Source organism: Sturnira hondurensis, unplaced genomic scaffold (genome assembly GCF_014824575.4).
Source record: "Sturnira hondurensis isolate 20B ecotype Veracruz unplaced genomic scaffold, ASM1482457v3 Scaffold0007222, whole genome shotgun sequence".
Lineage (NCBI taxonomy): Eukaryota > Metazoa > Chordata > Mammalia > Chiroptera > Phyllostomidae > Sturnira > Sturnira hondurensis.
This window is the reverse complement of record NW_028079853.1, coordinates 2809010-2834558: the sequence shown is the minus strand read 5'-3', so window position 1 is coordinate 2834558 and position 25549 is coordinate 2809010. Positions and strand designations below refer to the sequence as shown.

General features: G+C 36.2%; 1 protein-coding gene across 1 annotated transcript in view; it reads left to right on the top strand.

Annotated features, from left to right (window-relative positions):
• The first annotated feature begins 3080 nt into the window (after positions 1–3080).
• The window catches only part of STXBP5L (syntaxin binding protein 5L), a 340069-nt gene continuing 317600 nt past the window's right edge, over positions 3081–25549 (top strand). Inside the window, exons 1-2 of the mRNA XM_037051540.1 lie at positions 3081–3344; positions 4292–4488. Coding sequence (XP_036907435.1) covers positions 4300–4488 — 189 coding nt within the window. The 5' untranslated portion in view covers positions 3081–3344; positions 4292–4299. The remainder of the gene's footprint in view (positions 3345–4291; positions 4489–25549) is intronic.

Below are 25549 nucleotides of genomic sequence, written 5' to 3'. Positions count from 1 at the left end.
CTGACTTGAATCCAAGATCACAGTCCCTTAAAGTAGTGTGTAATACATCTTTTACATATATCCTAAAAACCTGCTCAATATATTAGACTTGTTTGAATAATCTCATGATTTTGCTTCACGGCTGAAGCTTAGACTATATTTTTCTTTCTTGCAGTTCTTCATACTTGTAACTTTAAGAAGATGTCATGGCTTATCAGAAACTCCTCTTCATGAGGTATTCTTCTAGTTTGCAGTAAAATTATTCAAGTTCTCCATTACTATTATATGACCCAACTCTAAAGTCCCCTATATTATTTATCAGTTATATATTCCGTGGCCTGGTCTAATTCTCTTCACCAGACAGTTTACACCTTACTTCTCTTTAATTTATTAAGAATGGAATTTGCTCCCATAGATATTTCAGTATGCTTCTCTCACCTAGCAAGTTTTTTAGGCTACAATTGTTTATCCTGTCTCCAGAGTACACAAAACACACTCCGTTTCTTGTTCATTTGTATTGTTTGCTTGCAGTTTTTGAACTGGCATCACAATATTCTCCATCCACAGGTTTTCTTATTCTAAGAGATTGGAATCATGTTAAGATTTTTACTTGCTATCATTTATTTAAATTAATTTTACAGGGTAATTACTATATATAAGACACTCTGCTATTCAATATCTATTATGGAGGAATGAAGACATTTAAAATAGTTCCAAAGAGTCCACAGTGTCAGCATTCTAATCATATTTTATTTTTAGTCTTCATATATTTGTTTATAAACACATATATTCTGATTTGGCTTTTTCTTTTATTCTTATTTCCTGCCCATCTTAGAGTATATCCACTGTCACTTCCTCCTGAGGTCAAGTAGGCCAATGAATTCCCTCAGGAGTCCTCAAGCAGAATTTTTGTCAATCTGTTTTGCGTACTAGTTTGCTAAAATACTGCAGTGTTAGCGATGGGTGGTTTAAAGAGTTTTCTTGCAAAAATTACATCTCACTTTGCTGAATCATGATATCCATGTTTTTTATTTTTTTATTCTTTTTTTTGTTTGTTTGTTTTCACTCTCATCAAAAGACCAAACCACCACTTGGTATAGATTTGTTTTTATTTACTTGAAAATTAAAGAGTTGCCAACAGACTTTCTGATGAAGGGAAAGAAGATATTTAGATCCATTATTTCAGACAATGCCTACTTCTCAAAGAGTTAGAGCAACTCTGTCCCCTCCCAACCCCAGCCGTTTAAAGAAAAGCCAGACATAAAAATGAGGAAAACAAACTCTTTAGCCTTAATATGCACCCATGCTTGGAGGTGAAATGGGCCAGAAAGAAGAAAACGGAAAAAATGTAAAAAAATAGTAAAGACAAAGATACATTTTGTTAGGAATTCAGGATGGAATTTGGAACCTTCCCAAAAATCTAGTTAACATCAGACATAACATTTGTTTCCACCCTTACTTTTACCCTGTCCAAACAGGATATTGGTACTGGCTCATAAATCTTACTAATGACTGGTAAACCAACTATTAACCTTTTAAGTGCCTATTCTATGTGAAACATTGTCCTAGCTGCTAAACAAGATAGGATAAATATAAAAATCTATGCCCGCTTTCACAAGTTTTATTGTCACAACCTGGGACTATTAGGCAATATTGGGAGTCTCTGGGAGGTTTCAAAAAGACATTAAGCACTGAAAAATTCAAAAGGAGAAGGTAAGCATTGAGCTGAGGATCTGAAAAACTGGGCTTTATTCTGTTTTTGCCATTTTCTTTTCTTTTTTTAAAGTATATTTTATTGATTATGCCATTACAGTTGTCCTATTCCCCCCCTTCATTCCCCTCCACCCTGCACACCCCCTCTCCCACCATTCCCCCCTTTAGTTTATGTCCACGTGTCTCAAGTTCTTTAGATTCTATATTTCCACTACTATTCTTGCCCTTCCCCCTATCTATTTTCTACCTACTGTCTATGCTACTTATTCTCTTGATATGTGACCTTGAGCAACTAATTTCTCTTTCAGGTCTCCCTTCCCCCATCCCCCACCTCCTCTACACACACAAAGAAAGAAAAAAAGGACGACATTCTAGATTTTTTTAATGTAAGAATATTTGGGATGATCACTAATGAGTTCTGTTGTGTTGCTCACAGTGAAGCCTAAAGCAGCTATGGCCTAATGAGCTGACCTTCCTTTTCACAAACTAAGTAATCAGGTACTAATTTCTCCCAATTCGGTAGCGCATCAGGGCTTAGAAACGAATCTCCCTATCCTGATGATGTTTTAAAAAAAATTCCTGCACACAATAATGCATCTTCCAGTGATTATTGCGACTCAGGAAAAACTTAAAATATGTTCTTGACATAGTCTACTGGAGAGAAATGCTTTTTAAAAAAATCTTTGTATATGTGCACTGGGTGGGGGAAGGGGTAATTCTGCATATTAGAGGGAACACGGTGGATAATAAATTATTTAGTACCTCTAAAGCTATGCAGTATATCCCCAAATTCTATTGAAATACGATTCCCTCTGGCCGAGGTGACCCGTTAAGCCATTATGCAAGTAGCAGGGCAGCGAGGGGAGGCAAATAAATGCACCTGGAGAGCGGGAAAAGGCTCACAGAGGTGATAAACTGCAAAACACTTGCCAATTCACAAAATTGTCCAGAGCCATACCTAAGGAAACCTTCCGAAGCCCTCGGACTCAAGAACCCAAGTTCTCTTGCTTCCAGGCATTCTATTGATTTACACTTGCGTCCTTCAACAGGTAGCGCCAATTACAACCCCTAAAGCACTGCCGCCCAGCATACTGGCCAATACCTCTGTCAATCAAATACTCCAGCTTTCTTTCCAAATTCTCTCCTCCCCCTTTCATGGACTTTTTCTTCGGCCTATCCCCAAATTTCTTCCGCGTTTTGCAGCCGTGGAACTTGACCCTATCGAGCCTAGGATTGGAGAGGAAGCTACTCCCGCCCTTTGATGTCCCGGAGCTCCCCTCCCCTTTCAGGGCTCTGGGATGTCTGGGCAGGAGGGGGCGGGGAAATCGAGGGGGCGGTTTGGAGGCAGGGCCTGCCTCCCACGGCGGGAGGGCGGAGCCTGTGGTGGAGTCTGTGGTGGAGCTTGCCTGCTCGGTTAGGACCTCGGAGAGCGCCGGGCGTCGCGACTGAAGGGACTGGAGAAGCTGCGGGAGCCCGGTGGGACTAACGCCTGCGAGCCCGCCTCCCTCCGCATCCAGAGCTTCCCAGGCTGACAGGCGGCTAGCGGCGGCTGTGGAAGGTGCTTAGGTCTGGAGTCAGATAGCCATCCCTCTGGGACGCGGACGCCGCCGTCCAGCCGCCGCTCCCTCACACCTGTGTGTGCGTCTGTGAGCGTGAGCGCCCGCGCGTGATGTCTGCGCGGCGGTGTCTGTGTTCGCGCGTCCGTGGGAGAGAATCCGTAGCTTCTGCGCTCGGCCCGGGGAGGGACCGGGGGAGCCAGCAAGCAGAGGCAGGACTCGGGCCACAGCCCTCGCCGCCACTGCCTCACGTCCGGCAAGAGGCACTGCTGGGCTGCGGGAAGAGCGGACTGGCGGGCGATCGCGACGGTGGCCGCAGGCAGAGCGGGGCGGGAGACAGCCGGAGGCGCGGGAAGGGGAGGAGGGGTAGCGGAGGCATAGGCGGAGGGAGAAGCGGGGGCAGCTGGCCCCGCCGCTCGCCCCTCCCATTAGCTGTTGCTGTAGGTCAGCCGCAGATGGTTTGGGGTCCGGGTTGTTGGAGGTAGGGAATGGAAAAAGCTCCCCCCGCCGCATTTCCTACCGAGCAAAAGAGAGCGTTGACGACGATGGGGTTATAGCCAGGAAGGTGGTGGTACCGCCCCCCCAAACATCATTTTTCTGAAAAGAATATATTCTGAGCTGAACCTTCAGTTGGAAAGCCCGCCCTTAAGAGAGAGAGACCGTCTTGGTCTGTTGGCTTGTGGTTTGATTGTATAATAATGATGATACAATGCTAATGACGACGATGACACTGCCTTTTATTTTTACCCCACTGCTGATAAAGCGTAGCCACAGCTGGCAATAAAGCCCTTGAAAAATTGGTGTGTGAGGAGAATATACCGTTGTTTTCTGAGTTGTGCGTTTTGTCTAAGATAATGCCTTTTAGAATTAAAATTTGACAATATGTAGCACCCCCCCCCCCCCAAATCTCTCTCTCTAGTCCTTTACAGCCAATGCTAGTAAAATGGGGACTGGCTATTGCCTTGACTAATGAAAAGCTACACACTTTTACCGGGGTATAGTACCATGTGCTAAGTCGTTCTTTCCTTTGAATTTCTCAACAGTTTTTAAAATGAAGAAGTTTAATTTCCGAAAAGTTTTGGATGGCTTAACTGCGTCCTCCCCTGGCAGTGGTAGCAGCAGTGGCAGTAACAGTGGTGGTGGGGCTGGAAGCGGTTCCGTGCACTCAGGAGGGACTGCAGGGGTTCTCAGAGAAGAGATACAGGAAACCCTGACTTCAGAATATTTCCAGATCTGCAAGGTACGTTTCGAATTGGTTTAAAAGCTATTTTTTAAATTTTTTAAATTTTACTATTATGAGGAAAGAAGTGTTTTCTCTCACATACACACGCACACACACGCTCAGGACTGGAAATTGTTGAGATGCCAGCATCAGAGTCAGGTTTAGAGAACTCTGTGTATAGGTCAGTTTGAATTAATAAAAATATACCAGCATCAACTTAAAAAGCAATGATACTTTAAGGGGGAAATAAGAAAACATAAAAAGTGGATTTTGCAAATAATGTTAAGGCTCAATAGTAGAGAAAAATTTTAATGTAATATTTATGTATAAGTTGTAAATTGAAGGAGAAAAATCGTCATTCTGGTTAATCCTATGATGTCATTCATAAGAACTCAAAAATAGTGTTCTGGTTTAGTGGGGAAACATTTTAGGTAATTATACTGTAATGTTGAACTTCTAATGGGTGTTTCTGAAGGGGAGAGATGAGAATTTACAAAATAAGTATTATGGTAATATATAGAGGTATTGCTGTATTTTCTGAAATAAAGTGATTTGTAATTTTTATTGTCCTTTTTTATGGTGTCCTAGGAATGTGCTTTTGACCTGGCATGTGTAATAATAAAAAAGTCTATTAAGTCATTCATATGATATAGGTAAATATATTTTTATAAATATATTTATATAATGTATTGTGTTCGATTGCATAAGAAGAAACAGTAAATTTTCAAAATTACAGAAATTAAGTATTAAATTTTTTCACACTTTACGTTTTTTTAATTGTTAAAATTAGTTTTGTAGTAAACAAATTATGTATAATAAAGTAAGTTTCAATTACTGCATTAGTCTCCATTCCCAGTAGTAGTATTATTACAAAACATTAACTTTTTGGTTATTAAAATGTTATAAATTAGTTTACATAAAAGTGAGTTTATTTATAGTTAGGTTACAAGAATAGATTTAATTATAACCTACCTTGTGAGCTTTGTGTACAATACAATTTTGGATAAAAATATTATACAGTTTTTGTCCTCAATTTGAAATAACGTATATTTTGTCAGATGAAGGAGAGATTAAATAGTGGTCATGAAGTAAATATGTAAAAGGTTCCTGGAGATCAAATTTGGACTGCTAGATAAGGGAATTATGCCCTGATTCTCTAATCTTGTATTACTCTTTCATTTTCATTTTCAAGATTTGAAAAAATTTCAAATTCTTTCAGTTCATGAATGTGGTAGTGATGGGAGAGAGTTTTAGCAGATGTAAAACTGGTATAGAAAAAGTAGACATCTGAAACCAAGTGGCATTGGGCTGTTGAGGTTATAAAGCTGATAGAGAAGGTTTTAAATAAAAATATTCAGAAGAAATGAGTGAGTGCAAGAGAGGAAAATGGAATTATAGTCATCCTATTTATTCAGACAAGAGATGGTCATGGTGTAGTAGGAAGAGCAATGAATGGCCTTGGAATCAGAAGATGTGTATTTTATTTACAGCTCTGCCATTTGCTAGCCATATAATCTTGGCAGAAACCTTTATCTGCCTTGAGCCTAGATTTTCTCATCTGTAATATGGTAATAAGTATTTCTGCCCTTCTTTCCTAAGAAGGTTATCAAGAAGATGAAACAAGACAATTAGTTGAAGGCAATGTATAAATTGGAAAAGGCAATAAAATGTATATTTATATTATTGCAAAAGTTTTAAAATCAGCTTGTTCTTGGTGGAATGACTATCACCAACAGGTTATAATAACATTAGGTAACAATTTTCAAAGAAATTATAGGGATAGCTATATAAGCAGAACACTAATATTATTGAAATCTTACTAAATGGGGGAAGTACTATGACATCTTTGGATAGGAATATAGTTAATTTTAATAAGTGGTTATATGATTGTGCTTTGCATTACCCAGACTATAATAAAATATATAAAAGTAGATGAAAATTCCAAAATTAGAACTGTTACTAAAATAGGGACTTCTTTTGTACTCACTGATTAAATGTGCAAAGAACATTCTATTCTGAGTACTAAGAAGCTGGCACCTTCTGGATACTTGTACCTTTTCAACATGGTCAAAATTAAAGTATAAATCTAGAATCTGTTTTTTTTGAAAACCATCCTTCTCTCTATTATCTGAAGAGTCATTAAGTTCTATGTATTTCATTTTGCCATCTCTGCTACTTGTCATTTCATCATATTTTCTTGCCTGGTCTCTTGAAATCATTTCCTAACTGATCTTCTCACTTCTCATTTCAGCCTAGTCCAATTCATTTTTGTTGTTATAACTATTATTTCTGAATTACAATGTTAATTATGTCATTTCCCTGATAAAAAATTCTGTTTCAGTCTTTCTAGACCAATGATGCTCCACAAACAAGTCTAATGTGAAACTCTAGTAAATAACATTTATTAAATAAATGTGGTAGTTGATTGGCATATATTTTAAAGTAAATAATGAATTATACCATCTCTGTAGGTATATACTTATATTATTATTATTATTATTATCATCATCATCATCATCATCATCATTAGTTCTTGTGTAATATTATCCACAGGCAGGCAGTAGGACATTTGCTAGCTTTAAAAGAATAAATTTATAATGCTACTGCTATAATCAGTGATACATCTATAAGAAGTTAAAAAACAGAAATGGTACATGAAATTTTGGTTCAAGGTCAGCAAAAAACCCCAAACAGATTAATGCATTGATTACTACAATCTGTTTTAAATTTAGTATATATTCATTTAAGTGTCCTTGTGAAATGCATGAAATGCCTTTTATGAATTTGAATTCTGTGAAACAATTTGAAATCACTGCTTTGTACAATAAACTTCAAAGTACTTAACTTCATCTGTATGTAGTTCCATTCAGAAATGCATACAGATGAAGTTTACCTTTCCATCCTCATTTCTGTGATTTCCTAAGCATATTGTTTTCCCTGAAAGCACCAAAGTTTCTCATATCCCAATGCTTTTTCTCAGTGTGTTACTTCTGTCTAGAATATCTCTTCAGCTTTAGTATAATTGGAGAATTCCCAGCTACCCTTTACGTCAAAGTTCAAACACCACCTTTATGAAACCAGTAGAGACTACTACTTTCCTTATCTACCTGCCCAGGCAGAGTTTTTTTTTTCCCCCTTCTCTCTTTTCCTGTATCACATGGCATATACCTGTAGAGTGAATTTAGCACCTTGTTATCATTTAAAATATTATTTCTCTTACTGTCACTATGCTATGAACTCTTTGAGAGGCAAATATATTTTGTTTCCTTATCACTGATAGGTGCTCATTACCTAACAGGCTAGTGGTTCTCAACTGTCTGTCTAAAAGAAAGCTTTCTAGCTCCACCCTTGTTTTAGAGAATCAGAATCTTTAGGGATGGGGCCTAGGCACTTGCATTTTTTAAAGAGGCCTCACAGAAGATTCTGATGTACAGTCAGTATTCAGAACTGTTATAGTAGACACTTAATATACTGTATGAATGAAGCAGCATGTTTGATTGCTTAATTTACATGGTTGCTTAATTAATATGCATGGCTCATTGATTAAAATAAACTAATGTAGATGACAATTAATAATTATATATAATAGACATGTATACATTCATTTCTATAGTTAACCAACCCACACTTAATTAGGCTGGGAGCATGTGAATGTGAGTATTGTAGCTAGAGAGTTCCATCAGTATCGATCTATGTTTTGCAAAGAGAATGGAGTTTTTCTTGATCTAGCAAATTGGTTACATAAAAATTACAGAGGTTAATTTGTTAGGAAGCTCATTGGACCTTCATAACAATCCTATAAGGAATGCAAGGAAACTGTTAATATTTTTGTTTTACTGATAAGACATGAGTCCAGAGAATTAAAGTGATATCCTTAGGTCTCCAAGTTAGTTGGTAAAAGACATAGCTAAGTGTAACATACTGTTTTTTGATTTTCAAATCCAGTACTTTTTTTACTTCATCTTTGTTATTGAACGAGGCAACATGGTAAATTCCTCAGTAAACATAGAAACTGAGAAGATAAGACTATTTTATTGACTCTTCCTTCAAAATACATCCAAATAAGAGCATATCTTTTCCACCACATCTCTTGCCTAGACTCCTACTCGTAAGTATTTTCCCTGCTTTCTTTTCACTCAGGCCACACCACAGCCTCATCTCATAATAGATAGAATAATCCTTTTAGAATTTACATCATATCATGCAATGTTTGCTCAGAATTCTCATGGCTTCTCATTTCTCTTAAAAATAAGGCCATTTGTGCCTCCTAAAACTCTGAGATTTGGCTACTAACAGGACATCATTTTTGACTTTTTCTGTTACTGTACCACCTACGTGACTACTACTCAGACATGATTCCTGCCTCAAGGCTTTTGTATTTGCTCTTTCCTTTATGTGGAGCACTCCTCCCCTCACCCCATGATTATATTACTTGTTCCCTTTGCATCATTCAGTTCTTTTTGTTTTTAAGAGTTTCTTTATTTTTAGAGAGGGGAAAGGAGAAAGAGGAGAGAAACATTGATGTGAGAGAGAAACATCTATGAATTGCCTCTCACTGGCCCCCAACCGGGAATCTGGCCTGTAACCCAGGCATGTATTCTGACTGTGAATCAACCAGAGAACTTTCGGTTTGCAAGATGATGCCTAACCCACTGAGCCGCACCAGTCAGGGCATCATTCAGTTCTTAATTCAGCTGTTAGCCTCTCAAAAAGATCTTTATTGACTATGGTTCACTCCCTTTATTCTCAACCCTCATTCTGATTACTTTTTTCTCGATAACATTTATACTACTACCTGTTATTAATTTATATATTTATTTGCTTCTCCTATAATAATGTAATTCCATGAGGGCAGCACTTCATTTTGTTTACAACTGTCTCACCAATTTACAGAGTAGTGCTTGCCACATAGAAGGCAAATATTTGTTGAATGAATGAATGAGTAAAGAGAGCAAGGAAGCTGATAAAGCAGTGATTTTCAATGAGTGTGCCAGAAGACTTTCTAAAACATGGAGTACCTGATTGCTTAGTCAGGCATACTGACCTCTTTTCCCTTAGATTGTCAAATAAAAGAAATGACAATAGCCAGAACCTAACAATAGTCATCCAGTGTGAATGAATCAAAATTATACCTATTTTTTGTGAGATTGGCAAAAAATGTAATATATTTTTTTGGTGTGCTGCAGGATTTTAGTAATTAGTTAATATGTGCCATGAGATGAAAAATGTTGAAAATCACAGTGATAGAGTGATGTATTAAGAACAAGATAGATATTATTTTGAGTGAGCTTTTGAAAAATGCTTTTATTAAATACATATTTTTTATATAAAAACAAGGAATCCTTCAGTGAAAGAGTGTCACCACTTTAGGAACATGGTATATAATTTTCAAAAAGATATGAAAAAGGAGATCATAGAAAGATTAATTTACTTTAATTTTTAAAAGTACTTAAATTTACTTTAATTTTTACTGAAGAAGGTATTAGGAACATTTTTGTTTTCCAATGATTTTTTTAGGGGAACAATTCAGAAGTATTAGATGGACAGTGACAAACACACGAAATGTTCTAGGAATGTTCTAGACCTAACTGACAAAATAGACAAAAATAAATATATCACCAGGACCAGATGTCATAATCCCTAAAGTTTTGAATAAATTCTTAAATTAGGCAATTCACTATTCATCATCACTTTGAAACTATTTTTTTGTTACAAACGGTCGTGGTGTCAGTGCCAACATTTAGATAAGTAGTGTAATGTCTTGGGGAAATGAATTTGTAATCATGACATCATACCAGACATAATATCAGATATTGCCAGATATATATGTATAATCAGAAATATAGGTATAGACTATGAAGAATTGGGCTTTCCAGGACGCTGGAAAGATGAAAGGAGAATTAAATACTTAGATATCCTTGACTATTATCTCTTTGGGTTTTTTATTGTCTCCACATTTTTCTTATTTTACATTGCTTTATTTGGGGGTTTCTATAAATGAAATTGGCACAAAACTATGAACACAATTCCTCATTTCCTCAATTTTCATTCATTAAAAGAATTGTACAAGATTCCCTGACATGGGTGGACTTGTCTCATTCTGTACTTGTAAACTGGTAGAATAAAAGGTAGTACAGTTGACACTGCAGGATAACTTATTATGGATAAAGCATTTGGCAATGACTTCATGCTCTTGTTACTAAAATTAACAGCAGAGGAAGGGCATCTTTAATAATAGAAGCGGATGCAAACCAGAAAAAATAAGTTACCTTGTTATGATTGAGATGTTAACAAATTTAAAAACCAAATAGAATTTTAAAAATACATATTTTAGAACTAAAAATCAAAGTCTAATTATTTCGTACTTTAGGTTCTCTATTTTGCTTATCATACAGGAGCAGACTTGAGTAAAGGGACTACAGACTTGTAGGAAGTACTCATGTTTGTAATCTTTTTAAGTTACCATAGAGAACAATCACATTCTCTCACAAAATGTCCTTTGATGCTAGTATATTGTCAGCAAATTGAGTTATTAGTCTTATTTAATATGGCAGTTCTTAATGTTCTTAAAAACAAACAGTGCTGTCATACTTTATGTTTCACTGTAGAGCTAATTTAAAATCTTACATAATTTCCAAATTTATCTGTGGGATTATTTAAACCAAATTCCTATTTTTGAAGTTTAGTACATTTCTCTCCCTTCACTTGAAGATGCGCCTGCAAAAAATCATAGGGTTAAGTTCCATAGTTTATTTTAATGATAGGATGATTGTATTGGTGTCCCATATTATAGTCTATAAATCATTTACATACTTGTTTAATAGCAATAACTTTGTATTCATTAAAGTTTTCAAGTAGTAACCCTACTTGTCCACTAAAGGTGTTTAGTGACCTTTATTAAAGATATCAGTTACAATGACAGTTATGTTTTTTGTATAGTTAAGTCTTTGATCCATTCCTTTTAATCTCCTGAGCAAGGAAATTCTTGGAAATTTTAGGAAATTCTCTAAAATTCAGTTTTGATTAAATATTCATTTCTATTTTCTTTTCTTTTTATTTTTTGATCTATTATATTTTAACTTTTTTCAATCTAAACAGAATTTGTTTTGGTGTAAAGTGTGGCTCTAAAGTGATTTTTTTTCAAGTAGCCAATTATCATACCATTTATTAACTGATTCTTTTTCCACTGGTTGTAATATTCCTTTGTCATATATTAACTTTTGTTGTGTGCTAGGATTTGTATCTGGGTTAACAATGTTCTTCCATCTTTCTGCCTATTCTTAGGCCCAAATCATACTGATTTAATTTTTAGCTTAAAAAGACTGGTCAAAATAATGCATAGGGTGGGTTTTGGAGTATTTGAATGGAAATGCAGTGCCTATGCTCATCAACCAAATACTGCAGAAGTTGTATTTATTACAACAAGGGAGATTACACACCACAGGGAACTATGAGACGTTTCAGTAAGAGGGTATTAGGGAGGCTTGTTAGAGGATTTGGGCTTGTGTTAGGTGATTTTAGGAAAGTTCAAAGAAGCATAATTGACTGTTGTCAGAAAGTAAGGTACAATGCTATCATCTTGTAACCTAAGAATATCTAGGAGACAAGAGGAACAGCATGGGCTAAAGCTGTAATTACTAAAGAAGCAACAGTTGTATTAGGTGAATGAGGGGAATGTTTAATCATTAGTGTGGTTTATGCAATGTTCTTACATTTATAGTACCCAGACATTATTGTGAAGTGATCTTGTTTTTGTCTTGCTTCATCATGGTCATAGAGGGTCCTTGTTTGATGTTTTTTGTGAGATTGTTCATATTCTGTGGGAGAACACCATGGCCTAGCTGTTAGTGCCAGGCAAGCTCAAGCTAATAACTGTTTGAGGCTACTTTTTTCTCTTTTAGTGGTTTCTTACTCCTAAAGCAGCCTCATAGCTAAAGTTTCTACACTATGTTGCTACGCAGGCCTGCTTTATTACCTACATGAGAGAAATTTTTCTTGTTGATCAGCAGACAACAATTCATATTGGTTGATTTAAATTTGTTATATAACTATTAATGCAGAATGATTAGAAATTCTTATATAATTGTATATAATATATAATATATAACAGCTATTGTTTAGTATAATTATCTACTTGAAATAATGTATTTGAAAACAACTATACCAAGTAAATATAACAATTTTTGTGCTAATTTTATTGGTACTGTTTCTCCATTTAGTCACAATTTATATTTTCTTTTCTTCATCTTCTTGAGAAAATACACAGATTTTATTTCCTCCACATAATATTCTCTAGCAAGCCCTGGCCGGCGTAGCTCAGTGGATTGAGCATGGGCCTGCGAACCAGACGATCGCGGTTCGATTCCCAGTCAGGGCACATGCCTGGGTTGCAGGCTGGTTCCTTGCAGGCTAACTACCAGCATGGGATGCACAAAAGGCAACCATACATTGATGTTTCTCTCCCTTTCTCCTTCCCCTCTAAAGATATATAAATAAATAAAATCTTTAAAAAAAATAGAATCTTTACTAAGGTATACTTTAAAAAAAATATTCTCTAGCAGACAGCTGTAGCTCTAGCAGGTAAATAGAAGATTTGAGGTAACTTTTGTTTTTTGAGAGTTCAACCCAGCAAATGAATTTGGTATTTTTCTGTGAGTATACAAAATTTCACTTGCTGCAGAAATAAAAACTAGTTTTCAAAAATAAAATTATAGATAAAACTAACTTTCAAAAACTTTATAGGAAACTCTATTGTGTATGTATTAGTCTGAGTGATGCAAGCTGCCTGCATATAATACTCTGAATTTTTTTACTTGAACCATGTGACATCAGCTAAACCATTTATTTTAACCAAGTTCCAGAAGAGAAATTATTATCTGGTCTGCATCACTGCAAATATTTTTATAAGGCTAGAGTAATCTGACTTCTGTTTCTGAACCCTTTTTAGCCACTCCCATAGTGGTAAACATAGATTACTTAATACAAGAAAAGTATGTGAGATGAAATAATATCCTTAGCAAATGTATATCTTGAGGAGAACATTGTATATGTAGTAGGCCAGGCTATTGAATGACTCACGCTAAGAAACTTAACTGAGTCTGGAGAAGATTCAGGGAGGGAATGCATAGGGCATAGTTACTGAAGGCAATTTCACTAAATGTTGTATTTGCTTGCTTTAGTGTGCTCAAATATAGGCAGAGATTAAGATTCAAGGTCAAAACTACAGAACCNAAACAACTATACCAAGTAAATATAACAATTTTTGTGTTAATTTTATTGGTACTGTTTCTCCATTTAGCCACAATTTATATTTTCTTTTCTTCATCTTTTTGAGAAAATACACAGATTTTATTTCCTCCACATAATATTCTCTAGCAGGCAGCTGTAGCTCTAGCAGGTAAATAGAAGATTTGAGGTAACTTTTATTTTTTTGAGAGTTCAACCCAGCAAATGAATTTGGTATTTTTCTGTGAATATACAAAATTTCACTTGCTGCAGAAATAAAAACTAGTTTTCAAAAATAAAATTATAGATAAAACTAATTTTCAAAAATTTTATAGGAAACTCTGTTGTGTATGTATTAGTCTGAGTGATGCAAGCTGCCTACATATAATACTCCAAATTTTTTTACTTGAACCATGTGACATCAGCTAAACCATTTATTTTAACTAAGTTCCAGAAGAGAAATTATTATCTGGTCTGCATCACTGCAAATATTTTTATAAGGCTAGAGTAATCTGACTTCTGTTTCTGAACCCTTTTTAGCCACTCCCATAGTGGTAAACATAGATTACTTAATACAAGAAAAGTATGTGAGATGAAATAATATCCTTAGCAAATGTATATCTTGAGGAGAACATTGTATATGTAGTAGGCCAGGCTATTGAATGACTCACGCTAAGAAACTTAACTGAGTCTGGAGAAGATTCAGGGAGGGAATGCATAGGGCATAGTTACTGAAGGCAATTTCACTAAATGTTGTATTTGCTTGCTTTAGTGTGCTCAAATATAGGCAGAGATTAAGATTCAAGGTCAAAACTACAGAACCTGGAAGAATGGAGGCAGGAGTGATGCAGGAGAAACTGTCATATTGACAATAATCTAGATACTCAGGTTGATTACAGAGAACCAGGACAAAAGAACATTAAGGGACCAGCAACAAGCTAACTCAATACCAAGTCTATTGGTCGTTTTTCTTAATCCTCTTAATATAATGGAAGGATTATTTTTATAATTTTATTTAATTTTTTAAATTAAATTTATTGCTGTGACAATGGTTAGTAAGATTATGTAGGTTACAAGTGTACAATTGTATGATATGTCATCATCTGTATATTGCATTTTGCACTCACCACCCAAAGCCAAATCTTCCACCACCATGTATTTGACCTCTATTCTTTACTGTCCCAACCCCCTCCCCTCTGGTAGCCAGCATCCTGTTAACTGTGTCTATGAGTTTGTTCGTTTTTCTTGTTTCTTCATGTGTTGCTTTCAATTTTTCCTTATTTAATTTATTGGGGTGATACTGGTTAACAAAATTATACAGGTTTCAGGTGCACAATCCTACAACACATCATCTGTATGCTGTATATTATATTCACTGCACCAAGTCAAGTCTCCATCCATCACCCTTATACCCTCCTCCACCTTTCCCAAATCCATGTCTCCCCAGCAGGTACCATGCTGTTGTTTGTGTCCATAAGTTCTTTCTCTTATTCCTCTTTTACTCAATCTCTCCAGCCCCCTAAGTCACACCCCACAGCTGTCAGCCTGCTCTCTATCTATGAGTCAGTCTCTCTTTTGCTTGTTCATTCATTTTGTTTGTTATATTCCACATACCAGTGAAATTGTATGGTGCATGTCTTTCTCTGACTGGCTTGTTTCACTTAGCATAATGCTCTTCAGGTCCATCCATGTTGTCACAAAGGATAAAATTTCCTTCTTTTTATTGCTAAACAGTATTCCATTGTGTAAATGTACCACAGCTTTCTTATCCACTCATCTACTGATGGGACACTTGGGCTGCTTCCAAATCTTGGCCATATTTCCTGTAAATAATGCTGCAGTGATCATAGCAGTACATAGATTCTTTTGAATTAGTGTTTTGGGTTTCTTCAGATAAATTCATAGAAGTAGAATTGCTGGGTCATAAGACAGTTCCATTTTTAATTTTTTGAGGTATCTCCACACTGGTAATATATCTTTTTCTCTTGGAAATTTTGTCTTTTTATATAATAAAATATATTAAGAAGTCTTGTGGAATAGAAAGCCATTTAAAGCCATTTACCTGTGTTTAACTGACCATTTCAAAACTTAGGAAACCAATGCCAAATATTGTGATCAATTTTCAAACTTACGTGATTTATGTGGATAGTTATGTGACCTTTTTGATATAATACCACTTAATATCCTACAACTATTCTTCAAAAAATATACCTTGGAAATAATGATTCAGTGTATTTACTTATAACTAACTTCTTTATGCAACACATTATTGAATATGTGAATATATAAATTAAGTTCAGGAATAGTCTGGCTCAAGCATATGGAGTGCAGCTTGTGGACTTCCAAATCTTGGGGAAACCATTGAACCTCTTGGAAATAATTTGAAATCCTCACAATACGTCAGATCTGGAAGAGAATTTAGAGATAATCAAATTAACTGTATCACTTTTACAAGTACAGAAATCAAGCTCAAAGACATGAAGGTTACATTAAGCTTAGATAATATTAACTAATGTTTTTGTCAGAATTTTGCAAATAAAAATAACCCATTTTATGTTCTTGAATTAGAGATATAGCTTGAAGTTTATGTTAATAATACCTCATAATGTTTGATTGAAGAACAATAATATACTTCCATATCCATCAGTGGCCTTCTGTTAATGTTAATCTCCTAAATGTCAATTGTATGCAAGTAAGGCTTTAATATGTCTCTCTGCCTTTAACAAGCTGTTTTACAAAACTGTACTTTAATTATGTTGTGTTTATATTCAGCAAATTTATTTTGGAACAACTTATTATTTAATATTTTAAAGAAAAAATTTGTGGATGCTTTTCAAAATTCTGTGGACAATACAAAGAATTACTTTTTTCATTCAAAATTATGTGATGGTGTGATAGTGTACTTACCTCACTACGTTGATAAAATGCCTGCTCCATACATATTGCATGTCATTAGCTAGAGTATAAAATAAGATTTCAAAGGAGAAAAATTTTGATTTAAAAGTATTAACGAGACACCTCATTTTTGATAGCTTGTATCAAGTAAACTGTTTACTTTCAGTGGGCGGTTCAGATAAATGGCATTTTAAAAATTTTTGTTTTTAGACCTTTTGCTTTGTAGGACAACGCCCAACCAACTGAGCCACACCAGTCAGGGCAGTGTCTTTTTTGTGGATTCAAAATTTTCTCTTGTTCTTCCTGTACATAATGGTATAGCCTTTGGGAGTTGCTACTTTATTTGGACCTCCAACATCATAATTGTGTTCCAGCCATGGGGCAGCCTGTCCTACATGTGGACATATAAATGTAGTTCCAGGTCATGGGGAATCATCAAAAGCCCCTGCAGCCACTGTAATGTTATTTCTCTTATTTATTTATTTAATTAATTTTTATTGTTGTTCAAGTACAGTTTTCTCCATTTTCCTGCCACCTCTTTCTACCACCCCACCCATCCCAACCTTCCACAGGGGTCAATCCTGTCCCCCTTTGGCTTTGACCATAGGTCCTTTATACATANCATGGGGCAGCCTGTCCTACATGTGGACATATAAATGTAGTTCCAGGTCATGGGGAATCATCAAAAGCCCCTGCAGCCACTGTAATGTTATTTCTCTTATTTATTCTATTTAATTAATTTTTATTGTTGTTCAAGTACAGTTTTCTCCATTTTCCTGCCACCTCTTTCTACCACCCCACCCATCCCAACCTCCCACAGGGGTCAATCCTGTCCCCCTTTGGCTTTGACCATAGGTCCTTTATACATATTCCTTGGCAACTCTTCCCCTTTTCCCCCCTGTTATTCCCCTGCCCCTCCCCTCTGGTTACTGTCTGTTTGTTCTTTATTTCAATGTCTCTGGTTATATTTTCCATACTTGTTTGTTTTGTTGATTATGTTCCATTTATAGGTGAGATCATATGGTATTTGTTTTTCATCACCTGGTTTATTTCACTTAGCATAATGCTTTCCAGTTCTATCCATGCTGTCTCAAAGGGTAGGAGTTCCTTCTTTCTTCCTTCTGCATATTATTCCATTGTGTTAATGTTCCATAGTTTTTGGTCCATTAATTTACTGATGGACACCTAGGTTACTTCTAGCACTTGGCCATTGTAAATTGTGCTGCTATGAACATTGGGATGCAGAAGTTCTTTTGAACTGGTGATTCAGGATTCTTAGGGTATAGTCTTAGCAGTGGAATTGCTGGGTCAAAAGACTGGTCCATTTTTAGTTTTTCTGAGGAAATTCCATGCTGTTTTCCACAGTGGCTGCACCAGTCTGCATTCCCATCAATAGTGTGCTAGCGTTCCCTTTTCTCCACACCCTCCCCAGCACTTGTTGTTTGTTGATTTATGATGGCCATTCTGATTAATGTGAAGTGGTATCTCACTCTGATTTTAATTTGCATCTCTCTGATGGCTAATGATTCTGAGCATCCTTTCATTGTCTTTAGGCCCTCTGTATGCCCTCCTTGGAGAAGTTTCTGTTCAGGTACTTTGCCCATTTTTTAATTGGGTTGCTTGTCTTCCTGGAATGGAGTTATGTGAGTTCTCTATATATTTTGGAAATCAAACCCTTGACCAAGATATCATTGGCAAGTATATTTTCCCATACAGTTGGTTTCCTTTTCATTTTGCTGATGTTTTCCTTAGCTGTTCAGAAGCTTTTTATTTTTATGTAGTCCCATTTGTTTATTCTTTCCTTTATGTCCCTTGCTCTAGGAAACATACTGGTGAAAATATTGCTGCATGGAATATTTGAGATTTCCCTGCCTATGTTCTCCTCTAGGACTTTTATGGTTTCTTGATTTATATTTAAGTCTTTTATCCACCTTGAGTTTATTTTTGTGTTTGGTGTAAGCTCGTGGTCAAGTTTCATTTTTTTGCACATATATGTCCAGATATCCTGACCCCATTTGTTGAAGAGGTTATTTTTACTCCCTTTTATGCATCTTCCCCCTTTGTTGAATATTAATTGACCATAGAGACTTAGGTTTATTTCTGGTCTCTATTCTGTTCCATTGATCTCTGTGTCTGTTCTTATGCCAGTACCAGACTGTTCTGAATACAGTGGCCTTGTATTGTAGTTTGATATCACATATTTTGATCCCTCCTACTTTGTTCTTCTTTCTCAAAATTGCTGTGGCTATTTGGGGTCATGTATGGTTGCATCTAAATTTTTTAAAGTTTTGTTCTAGATCTGTGAAGTATGGTATTGGTATTTTAATAGGGATTGTGTTGAATGTGTAAATTGCTTTGGGTAGTGTGGACATTTTGATGATGTTAATTCTTCCCATTCATGAACATGGTATATGCTTCCATTTGTTTGTGTCTTCCTTAATTTCTTTCTTCAGTGTTGTGTAGTTTTCTGAGTACATGTCTTTTACCTCCATGGTTAGGTCTATTCCTAGGTAATTTATTTTTCTTCTTGCTATGGCAAATAGGATGTTTTTCTTGATTTCTCTCTCTGATATTTCATAGTTGGTGTACAGAAAGGCTTTTGATTTCCAAATATTGACTTTGTATCCTGCTGTCTTGCCAAATTCATATATTAGGCTGAGTGGTTTTTTTGGTGGAGTTTATAGGGTTTTCTGTGTACACAATCATGTCATCTGCAAACAGTGACAGCTTTACTTCCTCCTTTCCAATTTGAATGTCTTTTATTTCTTTTTCTTGTCTGATCACTGTTGCCAGGACTTCCAATATTGTGTTGAATAGAAGTGGCAAAAACAGACATCCTTGTCTTGTTCTTGATCTTAGTGGGAAAGCTTTTAATTTTTGCCCATTGAGTATGATTTTGCCTGTAGATTTCTCATGCATGGCTTTTATCATGTTCAGGCATGCTCCCTCTACTCCCACTTTGCTGAGTGTTTTTATCATAAATGGGTGCTGTACCTTATCAAATGCTTTTTCTGCATCTATTGATATGATCATGTGATTTTTGTCTTTGCTTTTGTTTATGTGATATATTACATTTACTGATTTGTGAATATTATATCATTCCTGTATCCCTGGAATGAATCCCACTTGATCATGGTATATGACCTTTTTAATGTATAGTTTCATGTGGATTGCCAATATTTTGTTGAAGATTTTAGTGTCTATGTTCATCAGAGATATTGGCCTGTAGTTTTCTTTCTTTGTTGTGTCTTTATCTGGTTTTGGAATTAGGACGATGCTGGCCTCATACAAAGAGTTTGGGACTCCTCCCTCTTTTTGGACATTTTTGGGATAGTCTGAGCAAGATAGGGGTTAGCTCTTCCTTAAATGTTTTGTAAAATTCTGTGAAAGCATCTGGTCCAGGGCTTTTGTGTGCTGGGGTTTTTTTGATTACTGCTTCAATTTCACCAGCTGTTATCAGTCTTTTGCTTCTTCTTGATTCAGTTTGGAAAGATTATATTTTTGTAGATATTTTCCCATTCACCCAGTTTCAAATTTCTAGGTATATAGTTATTTATAGTAATTTCTTAAAATTCTTTTTATTTCTGTAGTATCAGTTGTAATTTCTCCTCTTTCATTTCTCTTTATTTAGGTCCTCTCTCTTTTTTCCTTGATGAGTTTGATTAAAGGCTTGTTGATTTTGTTTATCTTTTCAGTGAACCAGCTCCTGGACTTACTGATCCTTTGAATTGTTTTTTTAGTCTATGTGTCATTTAATTCTGCTTGATTTTGATTATTTTCTTTCCTCAACTCACTCTGGGCTTTGTTATTGTTTCTCCACTTCTTGTAGATGTAAGATTAAGTTGTGCATTTGAAATGTTTCTATTTTTTTTTAGGTAGGCCTGTGTTGTTAAAAACCTCTCTGTGGACTGCCTTCATTGTATCCCATAGGTTTTGGACTGCTGTGTGTTCATTTTCATTTGTTTCCAGAAACTTTTTGATTTCTTCCTTGATCTCATTCTTGATCCATTCATCATTTAATAGCCTGCTATTCAGTCTCCTTGAATTTGAATGTTTTCAAGTTTTGGGGTTTGTTTTTTAGAGGTTGGTTTCTAGTTTCAGGTCCTTGTGTACCAAGAAAAAGCTTGATAAGATTTCAATTTTTTGAATTTGTTAAGGCTTGTTTTGTGTTCTGTCATGTGGTTCAGCTTTGAAAATGTTTCATTGCATTTGAAAAGAATGTGTATTTTCCTTCTTTGGGATGAAAGGTTATATATATACATATCAATTAAGTCCATTTGATCCAGTGTGTTGTTAACTGCCCCAATATCCTTGTTGATATTTTGTTTGGAAAATCTATCCATTGCTGACCATGGGGTGTTAAAACCCCTACTATAATTGTGTGCTGTCTATGTCTTTTTTGAAGTCCTCCAAGATTTTTCTTATATATTTGGGTACTCCTATGTTCGGTGCAATAATATTTACAATGTCTTCTTAATGGATTCTTCCCTTGAATATTATGAAGTGTCTTTCTGATATAAGTGTCTTTCTGATATAAGTGTTGCTATTTCAGCTTTTTTTCCTGTCCATTTGCTTGGAATATTTTTTCCAACCCTTCACTTTCAGTCTGTGTAGTCCTTTTGTTCCAAGGTGGCTTTCTTGTAGGCAGCATATCTGCAGGTCATGTTTTCTTATCCATTCAGCTACTCTGTTTCTTGATTGGAGCATTTAATCCATTTACATTTAAGGTTATTATTGATAGGTACTTTATTCATTACCATTTTACTCCCTTTGTACCTGTGCTTCTCTTTATCACTTTTTGTTCCTTTTTTTAAAGATTTTATTTATTTACCTTTAGAGGGGAAGGGAAGAGAGGGAGAGAAATATCAATGTATGGTTGCCTCTCGTGCATCCCCTGCTGGGAACTAACTGGCCTGCAACCCAGGCATGTGCCCTGACTGGGAATGGAATGACAGTTGTTTGGTTCCCAGGCCCAGGCTCAATCCATTGAGCTACATCAGCCAGGGCACTTCCTCTTTTTAAAGCAGTCCCTTTAGCATATCTTTTAGTGCTTCTTTGGTAGAGGTAAAGTATGTTCTTTCAGCATTCTTTTGTCTGGGAAGCTCCTTATTTGGCCTTCCATTTTAATTGAGAGCCTTGCTGGGTAGAGTAGTCTCGGTTGCAGGCCTCTGGGTTTCATTACTTGGAACATTTCTTGCCACTCTCTTCAGGCTTGGAGCATTTCCATTGAGAAGTCAGCTGCTAGTTTTGTTGGTGCTCTCTTGTATGTTATTTCCTGTTTCTTCCTTGCTGCCTTTAAGATTCTCTCTTTGTCTTGGAATTTTGTGGTTTTAACTATGTGTCTTGGAGTAGGCCTCTTTGGGTTCCTCTTGATTGGGACCGTCTCTGTTTCCTGCACTTCCATGATTTTTCTTTCTCATCAGATTAGGGAAGTTTTTCCATCATTACTTTTTCAAACAGATTTTCTATTCCTCTCCTTCCCTTTTCGTATCCCTATTATACAGATATTATGACATTTCATGTTGCCCTGCAGTTCCCTTAACTCCTGTTCATTCTTTTTGAGGTTTTTTTTTTTTATTTTTCTTGGTCTTTGTGTGAGGTTTTTTTTTTTACCTTGTCTTCCAGCTTGCTGATTCAATTTAGTTGATTGAAATCTCTGCTTCATATAGTCTGCTTTAAAAAAAAAAGATTTTATTTATTTTCTGAGAGAGGGGAAGTAAGGGAGAAAGAAAAGAAGAGAAATATCAATATGTGGTTGCCTTTCATGCACCCCCAACTGGGGACCTTCCTGCAACCCAGGCATGTGCCCTGATTGGGAATCGAACCAGAGACTCTGGTTCACAGGCCAGCACTGAATCTACTGAGCTACACCAGCCAGGGCTAACCTGCTTTTGATTTCTGTTACTGTGTTCTTTAGTCTAGAAATGGTATTCTTCATTTCCTCTTGACTCTCGTTGATAGTTTCTATGTCCTTTTTCATGCTGATATTGTTTGCATGAACATTACTAGTAAGTTCCTCATAGTTTCCCTGTAGTTTTTTATAATTCTCACTGAACTCATTTAGCTTCCTTATAAGGATTGTTTTGAACTCCATATCTGATAGTTGATTTGCCTCTATTTCATTTACCACACTTTGTGAGGATTCCTCCTTTCCTTTCTATTGGGGGTTCTTTGTCTTTCCATTATTTGTGGGACTCTTCTTGTTTGCCTCTTCTTATTCAGTTGATCTTTTTTGACTCCCTGAGTTTGTGGTGTGAACTTTTTATGGTAGGAGACTTGTGAGATTCAGTGGGGCAGTCTCCTCGATCTCCTGAACTTGATGTTCTTTGGATTCCCTTTGTGCTGTTTATGTTGGCTCTCTGGATGCAACTGGGTTTTGATTGTTGTTGGGTTATTCTTTGGTGCGTGCTTCCCTCTAGCTGGTTGACTGAGGATCTCTTCACCCACCATGTCTTATATACATGCAGGTGGCCTGTTTTTTTTTTTTTTGGATCTGCCTCTGGTGATGTGACATGGTGACCCCATCTGGCTCTTAGGCAGCCTATTTGAGACTACCAGAGATCTACTGTCTGTGGCTGACTCCTTTGGTTGTTAATCTAGTCACTCTGTACTCAGCAGTTAGGCTTAAGCACCACAGAGCTGGGGCAGAGTCCCTCCTGGTGTTGGGGCTATTGTTTCCCCTCAGGCTACTGCCACTTGGGGAAGTGGTCTGCCTGAGCACTATGGCTGCTGATGTATTGGAGATGACTCAGCACCTGGATCCTAGCGTCTACTCTTTCGGTTCTCTCCCCAAAGCTTCAGTCCCCAGTCTCTCCTCAAGCATCTCTAGTCCACTCTGCCCCTGCCTTTGTCAGAGCCCAGTATAAGTGGCTGCAAATGAAAATTTATGTATTGGCTCTTTAAATGGCTCTAAATGGTTCTTGGGTCTCCAGCCATCTATGTCTGGCAGAGAGTAACCCTGCTGCTTTTTGCTGCTTGTTGTTTTCTGTGCACTTTTTGGGCTCTGGCGCTCCAGGCTGGGCATCCCAGCTTAGGGTTTATACCCCACTCTTCTCAGGGGGATCCAACTGGTCACTTAATTATCCCTCCAGTGCTGCTGCCTGTAGGTACCCAGCCAGCCTTCTCAAGTCTGCAATGCACAAACTTTAATCAGGTTGTGCTGAAGCTGATTCTTCTGTCTGTCTGAGGTTATAAGAGTTCTCTCTCACTATTGTTCAGTTGTTTGTTCTGGGTGATTTCTCTACAATTTAGTTGTAACTCCAGATTTGTCCTAGGAGGAGGTTAGTGTGACTTTAATTCCTGAGTTAAATGACATTTAAAATGCCTTTTGAGATGTTTGAAGTTAAGTCAAATGAGGAAAACTGAGTTGAAAGTTATTATTGGTAAGTATACTATGTAAAGGTAAATCAGTTTAATATTCCTTTTACTACTTTCTACCTTACCTTCCATAGTAAATTAGCAACTTATAATTGCTTTGCAAACAATTTATTACTCATTTTTTTAATTTAGAATTGGCTCTGAAAGGAAAACTAGATAGCCTTCTTTTCTTAGCCTTTTTAACAAAAGAAATAAAAAGAATTAAAGACATAGGACTCAAGATTCAGTGCATATTTGGAGAATGAATTCTATGCATTTTATGAGCTGGAAATAGTAAGAGAAATTTATTTAAGGTAAACCCAGTCAAGCCATAAGGGCTTTGGGTGAGGGGTTGGGAAACCTAACATTGTATTTTGGGGAAATATAGATGTGTTTGAAGTCTTGATGTAAATTTTAACTGTTATCTTGGCATGATTCTTGGTTGTCTCTGTAACTAAGGCAGTGCTCAAAAAGTGACGAGGGAGCATGAGAGGGTTGCTGTTTTGGATGAAGGGGACTTGGTTACTATGTGAAGCACTATGTGTAATAGGAAGCACTGTAGTATATGATATGCTAATTTACAAAGTAATTTGGATGAGTTTTAGTTGTTAGTGGTGTTGCTAAACCACAATTGCTAACCTAAACCAAACAGTGCCATCTCCAGTTTTAGCTTCTGTTGGCATTGAGTTAAAACAATTTCTAAAAGCAAAACTTCTGTAGTAAACCCCAAGACACTGATAAAATAATATTGTAAAAAGTGTATGTAAGGGGAAAACACCCCTGTTATGAGAACACCCTTTTGTACAATATCTTTCTTACCCCTACTTTCAAAATATGAAATATATACATTTGATGTTTTCCTTATGAAAATCAATACTAATAAGAAGCTCAGTAAATCTTTTCTACATGGTATAGTATTGAACAGCTATTTTTAGTGAGGTTTTTGAAGTTTCTTTCATTTGTTAAAGACATTTTAATTTTATTTCTGATTTCTCTAAAGGACAGTACAAACTGACTGGTAGAATAGTCTATATTCCAGAGGACCCTTGAAATAGATAAAGAAATTGAAAGACAGGGAAAGCCTGTTTACTCTCTGATGCACCTATTTGGCCAATTGAATATTATTTAACCAAAAAAAATACAGAAATTTTTAAATATGTAAAAAATAGTATAAAAAATTTTATGTAAGCTATCACCCAGGTTCAATAATTATGACATTTTGCTGTTCTTTTCATCTAATTTTTCTCCATTTTCCCCAGTATATGTGTTTTTGGAGTATTTTACTGACTTTCATTATGAAATAACTTCAGACTTACAGGAAATTTGAAAAATCAGTGTGGGTAATTCCATATTGCTTCACCCCAATTCCACAAATACAATTTTACCACATTTGAGTTACTGTTCTTCCTCATTATCTGACCTGTTTGAAAGTTATAGGTATGATATCCCTTGTCCCTATAGGTTTTATTTCCTTGAAATAAGAGCTTTTTTAAAAAAATAAAGTAAAACCACAGTTCAGTTATCAAAATCAGGATATTTACATTGGTATAGTATTATTATCTAATGCATAGACAATAAAATTTTTCGAGTTGTCTCACTAATG